Source organism: Macaca mulatta, chromosome 9 (genome assembly GCF_049350105.2).
Source record: "Macaca mulatta isolate MMU2019108-1 chromosome 9, T2T-MMU8v2.0, whole genome shotgun sequence".
NCBI lineage: Eukaryota > Metazoa > Chordata > Mammalia > Primates > Cercopithecidae > Macaca > Macaca mulatta.
This window is the reverse complement of record NC_133414.1, coordinates 55,284,013-55,292,748: the sequence shown is the minus strand read 5'-3', so window position 1 is coordinate 55,292,748 and position 8,736 is coordinate 55,284,013. Positions and strand designations below refer to the sequence as shown.

At 42.3% G+C, this 8,736-nt stretch overlaps 1 protein-coding gene across 3 annotated transcripts in view; it reads right to left on the bottom strand.

Annotated features, from left to right (window-relative positions):
* Positions 1-690: 690 nt before the first annotated feature.
* Positions 691-8,736, bottom strand: part of LOC106995551 (ribosome biogenesis protein BMS1 homolog) — a 53,883-nt gene continuing 45,837 nt past the window's right edge. For all 3 annotated transcript variants that reach the window (XM_077946305.1, XM_077946304.1, XM_077946303.1), the window contains exons 21-23: positions 8,357-8,532; positions 1,670-1,831; positions 691-1,226 (exon numbers count right to left, since the gene is read on the bottom strand). In XM_077946305.1, the coding sequence (XP_077802431.1) occupies positions 996-1,226; positions 1,670-1,831; positions 8,357-8,532 (569 nt within the window). In that variant the 3' untranslated portion in view covers positions 691-995. The remainder of the gene's footprint in view (positions 1,227-1,669; positions 1,832-8,356; positions 8,533-8,736) is intronic.

Sequence of the window (8,736 nt, the reverse complement as noted above, 5' to 3'; positions counted from 1 at the left end):
TTGGGGAAAGTAAAGCTGGGGAAATGTGAATAAAATCAGTGGGCTGTTTTGATGTCAACATCCTGATTGTGATATGTGTGAAACGTTATCACTGAGAGAAATTGGGCAAAATATACAACTATATGTGAATCTATGATTACATCGTATAAGATTAGATTCCCCATAACTATATTAACATACAATCATAAAATACATACATCGCCTAAGTAATAGTATGATTACATCAATATAATGTTTAATTTTAAAAAAGGCAATGTAGCTAGGCAGGTATAACGCATGAGCATAATACGGGAAGCCTATCTCACTGATACATACGATTTCCTTGGTCTCTGCACCTGAGACAACAATCTCCTAAGTCTAAAGCTTTAAAAAGGTACTTACTGTTACCTTGTCACTATACTAATGTGCAGAACATATGAAATAAGATAGAAAATGTCCACAAGGGCCAGTGATCAAAGGAGCCCATAGAGCCCAGATGCACAGTAGGCTGTACCATCTAGGTTTGCGTGTCACTCAAACTAAAAACACAACAAGAACACTACACACCCTTCTCTAAAATTTTCCATGGGAGCTGAGGATTCAAGTGAATATTTCTATTTTGGAAGGCTCCTCACGAAGGTGGTAGCATAAATAATTATCCACAAAGGATTGTCAGGCATTCATCCCTAATGAAAACTACTAAGCCAAAACTAACAAAAAATATTTTAATGATATTTTTGTAGGACAAAATAATTAAACTGAGGCAGGCAGAGGAAAGTAAGAGAATCCACATAACCACAGCTTACATCACTTTAAATCTCGACAGCCCCAGGTGGTGAGAACGAACCCAGTCCCAGCAGTCCAGGCTTCTCCGTTCCTCCTCTTGCAGGCACAGTTTGGGTAGAGACATCTCTTGGGCTCTTGCCCACTGACTTGTCATTCACAGGCATTCAAACTGTGATGTTTGAAACTGTCCACCTCCGCAGATCCAGGGACAGTCCCTCCAGTCCAAAGGCTTACTGCAACTGGCCCTCAGCCCCCTTCAAACTGGACTTCTGGTTTCTTCTTTCCTTCTGCCCCTGAATTCGGAAGAGCTTCTTCCTGAGGTCCTTCTGCCGCTTCAGCTTCTCCTCCTCCTCCTTCTGCTTGGCTCTGAAGTGCTCCTTATTGTGCAGGTGCCGCTGCTCCTTGGCCTTCTTCATCTTCTGACTGTGCACCGTACTCAGAGCATCCAGCAGCGCGAGGATCTGACCAGGACAAAAGCCAGTGAGTATCAGAATGCTCTCAGCCACCTGACACACTTGCATCCTAAGCACTAAGACTAGAGGCAACCCACGATCCAAATGAATGCTAACTGCATGAAAATGCATCCTGCGATGGGAAGTCATTGTTGGCATTGAGACACAGGTGTGATCGCATTTTACCTTTACCACCTGTGTTCATCATTCTGTGGACACTGTGTGCAGCTAACCAAGACAGAGGAGTTCCCCAGCCATGTGCCTGTTATCCCCATCAAAAGCACAGGGCAGAGCAGGACCAGGCAAAGGAAGGGAAACGAACTCTGGCTCTTCCTCTGACTTTAGTTCCAGTGCCCTGAATAACTGAGACTGCAGTAGAAACAGGAAGTATACTGCGGAGAGCATTCTTTCCTATCTAAATGCAGTGTGCAGTATGGCATGGGCGACAGTACCTTTCTTTCATGAGGCTCGCGTATGACGGCCGGTCTCCGCCTGTCCTTTGGCACCTTGCCTGCCTTTGCTTGGGTCTTGGGCTTGTTCTTAAATGGCAGGGCCTTCTGCAAGGCTTTTGGAATGTGCAGTGAATTAAAATGTTTCTTTTGCCTCAGGATTGGCTGAAAAGAAAAATAAAGACTGTGACATATTCAAATTATGATCAATGTGCATTTAAAACTTCTGCATACAATCTTCTCATTGGGTTAACTTTTCCACAAGATCAGTAACACCAGAGTCCACTGGCCCTGAGAAATCAGGACTTAATCATCCGCCAAATATGAACTGCCTCAGTGGACACCCACAATTCTCAGTATACAGAGGAACAGAGAGCTTACACTTACAACTCTCCTCTCAAAGCCCTCTGTGCCCATTTCTATGGTATGGAACTATGGGATCTCAACAGAACAGATGAATAGATCCCAGTTTCTTTTAATGGAAATTTCAGGCCTTATTTTTGGGCCACTGAGGTGCTTATTTCCCAGCCTAACAAAAATAATCTAGCTTTTCATCTTGACTATCAACCACTCTGGATTTACCTTTTTTTTTTGAGATGGAGTCTCGCCCTGTTGCCCAGGCTAGAGTGCAGTGGCAAGATGCTGGCTCACGCAACCTCCACCTCCTGGGTTCAAGCAATTCTCCTGTCTCAGCCTCCCAAGTATCTGGGACTATAGGCGCACACAACCACACCCAGCTAATTTTTGTATTTTCAGTAGAGATGGGGTTTCACCATGTTGGTCATGCTGGTCTTGAACTCCTGACCTCAGGTGATCCACCTGCCTTGGCCTCCCAAAGTGCTAGGATTATAGGCATGAGCCACCATGCCCGGCCCACTGTGGATTTAAGGACAGTTCTTCCTTCAATCGGCAGCCAAAGAGTCCTGATTCCTGATTCCAATTAAGAAGTTTAACTTTATTCTATTTCTGATGGAAGGCTGGCTGAAAGAAGGGAGACTCAAAAAAACAATTTTGAAGGCAAAATACTCTGTACTGAATTTTCAAGGTAATCTTAAATTCTGTGTTTAATTGAGATGACCCAAATTCTTTTTCTTTTTTTTTTTTGAGACAGAATCTCGCTCTGTTGCCCAGGATAGAGTGCAAGGGCATGATCTCGGCTTACTGCAACCTCCACCTCCTGGGTTCACACCATTCTCCTGCCTCAGCCTTCCAAGAAGCTGGGACTACAGGTGCCCACCACCACGCCTGGCTAATTTTTTGTATTTTTAGTGGAGACGGAGATGACCCAGATTCTTAACTGCCTCATAAATACTGTTAATAAATTGAAAGTTTTGCCCTAGGCTTTTATTAAAGTCATCTATATGGAACAAGTTTCTGCTATCTTGAAATGTATTATTAAAGACATCATCCCCAATAATATTCCATATTCTCTGTTTAGGAACCCCAATTGTTTTCAAATTCAAGAATTCAGAGAAATCTGCTTCTTACAAAAGAGTAGAATGGATAATGGGCACCACATCCTGAAGTGTATTTTAATAAAAATTCATGTAAGACGGTTCAAAATTTCATTAACTACTTTATATAAAAACAAATGCTTGGGAGACTTCTGTTTCTAGCAGAGTGGCAGACTGATGCCTTGAACAACCCTCTTCTTACAAAACTGAATACTCCACATGAAAACAAATCTTTTAAATGCATTGTTAAGCTGTGAAGAGAATAACGAAATTTCTAAGAAACCAAAATCTAAATGAAAACACAAGTCCAGGTAGGCACTGAAAACCTTAAAAAAACAAACAAACAAAAACCTGAAGAGGCCAATTGTCGGCAAGCATATGGAATAGAAGGAACTCTTTAAGCTGCTGCTGCTGGTGGAGGCCAAGCCACTGTGCTCCCAGAACACGACACAGAAGCCTCCACATTGAAGCAGAGCACAGGTGCCCTGGAGTCTCCACCCCACCCAGGGATCCTCCAGCAGAAGTGTGTGTGCCCCTGCATACCCGCAAGTCCCATATCCAGACGTTAGTGTTAAGGGCTGTGGGATAACGGCCAAAAACAGGAAATCATTTTACCCATCAATGGATAAATGGTGATACAGTCATACAATGGAACTCAGCAATGACAATAAATCAATGTCTGCCATAGACAAGAACATGGATGTGTCCTGTAATACTGAACCAAAGAAGCCAGGCTAAATAGAATGTGCTGTATTTTATAAAAGTCAAAACCAGGCAGAACAAATCTACGTCAGGAACTGGGAAAGTAGCTATTTTGTGGGTTGGGGTGGCAGTGCCTGGGAGAGGCCACAGGGCGAGGCTACTGCTTGGTCCAGGGTGTGGCAGCCTGGTGTGCTACAGTTCATCTAGCTGCACACCTGCGATTTGGGCATTCTTCTGTATGTACATTAACATTTCAATAAAAAGCTTATTAAAACATTAAAACTTTCAGAAAAATCCACATTGCTTCAATAGAAATTAGCACATTAATGTTTTAAAAATACATGTATATGGTGGGGAAAAAATAGTTCAAAAGAGTACCCAGTGAAAAGTTTAAGAGGGAGGGACACTAGCAAGGGGCCAATCAATAGCCCCTTGCGTCCATCCTCTGACAAAGACAGCCAAAGCAGCAAACAACTATATTTTGATGAAAGTCACTAAAGGAGAGCCCAGAGTGCATCAAGGAGTAGCAAAAATCCGGTAGAGCACAGAAAACCAGGACGGTCACATAAAGGAGAGAAGGAAACATCTGTCCCCTACCACCCATCCCCAGAGGGATCAGCCTGAAGCAGAGGGGATGTCTCCCTGCGGAGATAAGGAAGCAAAAGGGGCCCAGCAGCCCCAGCACTCCCCTCAGAGAAGGAACTGACGTTGCGCCCCACCCCTATGGACCAGCTGCTGCTGCAACGTGACCTCCTGGACCCGGAACCACTTTGGGAGCATGTCCCGCCCAGGGTGAGCAGCCACCGCACCCTTCTACCATCCTCAGGGTTTGTTGCTCTGTATCACCCCTGCCTAGTGGCCCCACCACCCCTGAGCTGCTGTTACACTGTCTTAGGCCATTTAGTATGGCTGTAACAGAATACCTGAGACTCGGGAACTTATTTTATAAAAAAGGTTTATTTGGCTCACCCTGCTTGTGTCTGAAAAGTCTGAGATAGGGCAGCACATCTGGTGAGGGTCTTGTGCTGCTTCATCTCATGGGGAAAGTGGAAGGGGAAACAGGTGTATGCAAAGGGCTCACATGGCAAGAGAGGAAACACGAGAGTCTAGGAAGCTGAACTCACTCTGATAATCCACTCCTGGTAACTAATCCAGTCCCATGAAAAGGCATTAATCTATTCATAAAGGATCTGCCCCAGTGACCCAAATACCTCCCACTAGGCCCCACCTCCCACACCACCACATTTGGAATCAAATTTCAGCATGAGTGCTGGTGGGAACAAACACGTCCACATCACAGCATACACCCTACCCTGTGAGGCCACGCTGCTGTGCCCCTCCCCTCCCAGCTGTCATTGCACCCTGCCCCTTGGGGCCTGAGCTGACTTAGTGCCCTGCTTTCCAGGGAATCAGTGCCTTGGCCACTCTGAGCAGTCATACCCCTCACTGCACAAGAGCTGAAGCACTACCCTGCTTCACAGGGAATCAGTGTCTTAGCTGACCTGAGCAGCCACACCTGCCACGGATGAGCCAACATGGCACCCACCCCCACATCCCAGGAAAATGGCATTGGCTGAACTGGGGTACCTTGCCCTTCAGGACAAACAACTGTAGAACTCTGCTTCCTTGGAACTGGACTAGCCTTGGAGAATCTGAGTTGCCTAGGCACCTGCCTCCCCAGGGAGAGAAGTAGTTGCTGCACTGGTCCCTGCCCCCGACGGCCCAAGCCACAGTAGTGCTCCACCATTCTGAGGTCCTTGCTGATGCTGCGCCTGGCCTCACAGAGACTGGGAGTTGTGTTCCACAACTACAGGGTCCAGAGTCACTATCATGTCACTCCCATGTCCAGAGTCACTCCCATCCCATGGAATTTTACTTCTTAAACTCTTGGCAAAAATAGAGCGAGAGGAAATAATTCCAAACACATTTTACCAGGCCAGTATCACCTTAATACCTGAGCCAAACCAAAACACACACACACACACACACACACACACACAAAACAAACAAAAACTACAGGTCAAGCTCTCCAAAAAATTAACACTGATGCAAACATCCTAAAAAAATTTTAGCAAATAGAATTCAACAACACATCAAAAACATTATACATCATATTTAAGTGGGATTTATCCCTGGCACGCAAGGCTGGTTTAACATACGTAAATCAATCTATGTGATATATCACATTAACAAAATGAAAAAACCACATGGTCACCTCGATTGATGCAGAAAAAGCATTTAACAAAGTTTAGCAACCTTTCTTGATAAAACCTCTTAATAGTTTATGTGTAGAAGGAAAGTTCCTCAATGTAATAAAGACCATTTATGAAAAACCCAGTCTACATCATAGTTAGTGGGCAACAACTAAAAGCTTTTCCACTAAGATTGAGTACAAGATAAGGATGCCCAGCCTCATCACTTTTATTCAACAGAGTACTTGCAAGAGCAATTAGACGAGAAAAAAAGGCAACTAAATTAAAGAAGTAAAACTACCTCTATTTGCAGATGACAAGATCCTATATGTAAAAAACTCCAAAGATTCCACAAAAAACTGTGAGAACTACTAAATCAATTCAGTTAAGCTGCAAGGTATAAACTCAACATATAAAAATCAGTCACATTTCTATATACAAATAACCTAGCTGACAAAGAAATCAAGAAAATAATCTCATTTACAATAGCATCAAAGAAAAATGAAAACTTAGGAATAAATTTAACCAAGAAGGTGAGAGATGTGTACACTTGAAAACCATAAAACACTGATGAGAGAAATTTAGACATGAACAAATGGAAGAATTAATATTGTGTTTACGGATCAGAATTAATATTGTTAAACTATTCACACTACCCAAAGCAAATATACAGATTTAACACAATCCTCATCAAAGTTCTGATGTTTATGGATCAGAAGAATTAATATTGTTAAAATGTTCACACTACCCAAAGCAAATATACAGATTTAACACACTCCTCATCAAAGTTCTGATGGCATTCTTTACAGAACAGAAAAAAACAATCCAGGCGCAGTGACTCACGCCTATAATCCTAGCACTTTGGGAGACCGCAGCAGGCTGATCACAAGGTCAGGAGTTGGAGACCAGTCTGGCCAACATAGTGAAACTCTATCTCTACTAAAACTACAAAAACTGGTCAGGCATAGTGGCACGTGTCTGTAGTCCCTGCTACTTGGGAGACTGAGGTGGGAGAATTGCTTGAATCCAGGAGGCAGAGGTTGCAGTGAGCCAAGATTATGCCACTGCACTCCAGCTTGGGTGACAGAGTGAAACTCTGTCTCAAAAAAAAAAAGAAAGAAAAGAAAAAACAATCCTGAAACTCATATGGAGCCACAAAAAACCCCAAATGGCCAACAGATTACTGTGAAAGAAGAAGTTGGAGGCATCACACCTCTTGATTTAAAATTGTATTAGAAAGCTATAGTAATCAAAACAGTATGGTGCTGGCATAAAAACAAAAAAATTAGACCAATGGAACAGAACAGAGACCTTTGAAATAAATCCAAACATATACTGTCAACTAATTTTTGACAAGGGGAAACAAGACAACATGATGGAAAAAAAGATAGTCTCTTCAATAATAGTGCTGAGAAATCTGGATTTCCACTTGCAAAAGAATAAAATTGGACCCTGATCATACACTATATACAAAAATCAACTCAAAACAGATATGAAACCTAAGACCCAAATAAGACCTGAAACCATAAAACTCCTAGAAGAAAACACAGGGGAAAAGCCTCTTGACATTGGCCTTAGCAATAATTTTTGTATATCGCACCACAAGCCAGGCTACAAATGTAAACATAAACAAGGAGGACTGCATGAAACTAAAAAGCTTCTGCACAGCAAAGGAAACAACCAACGAAATGAAAAGGGAACCTACAGACTGGAAGAAATATCTGCAAACCGCATATCTGATAAAGTGTTAATATCCAAAAATCAGTAAAGAACTCTTATAATAGCAGAAAAACAACCCAGTTGAAAAATGGGCCAAATAGGAAATGACCAATAGGAAATGGGGAGACGTACATTAAAATAATACAAAGTAGTAGACATGTAGGATGAACAAGTTAGAGATCTAGTGTACATCATGAGGGCTATAGTTAATAAAAATGTATTGTCTTTGGGATTTTTGTTAAATCAGTAGATTTTAGCTGCTCTTGTCACACACAAAAAAACTATGTGAGATGGTAGATACATTAATTTGCTTCACTACAGTAACCAGTTTAATATCTATATGTGTCCTCTAAGATCATGTGTTCAACCTCAAATATATAAAATAAAATAAAATTTATTTTAAAAAAGATAAGTTTGTCTTCAATCCAGAAAGAACCACTATTACCATTTTTTGGTGTTCCATTCCAAAATATTCCATGAATATACAGTTGTTCAATCAAATTTAACGTTAGACTTTACACTTGAACATTCAAAGCACGTAAGAAATTATAGAAAAGTATCTGTGTTACTCCCTGTCTGGACAGCATAGGCTTCATCTCCACTAACACACACGCAACCAGTACCTTATACAGAGAGTCCTTGTTTGCCTTTAGTCTGACGCCATGGGCGAGCCTGAGTTGGCCTGTGGTCCGCATTCCTGACCAGGTGTCTTTCTCACCCACTGCTTTCAACAAAGATGTTACTGGGTTATAGAAGGCTGGGATGGAAACAGGATACCAAGTTCGCATGAAGACAATATCTGAAAAGAGAGGTAATTTATTTTAACATTTTCAAAAGAAGATTCATAGCCATATTGCGAAGAAACAAAGAAAAAAACCTTCACTCCAAACTTCTCTGCCTGGCTGCAAAGTATTTGAAGGGAAAGCTCGCTAAGGAAACTATTCTCATAGATCACAGAACTGTTACTGGGTGTGGCCAGGGGACTGCAGACACAAGGTGAATG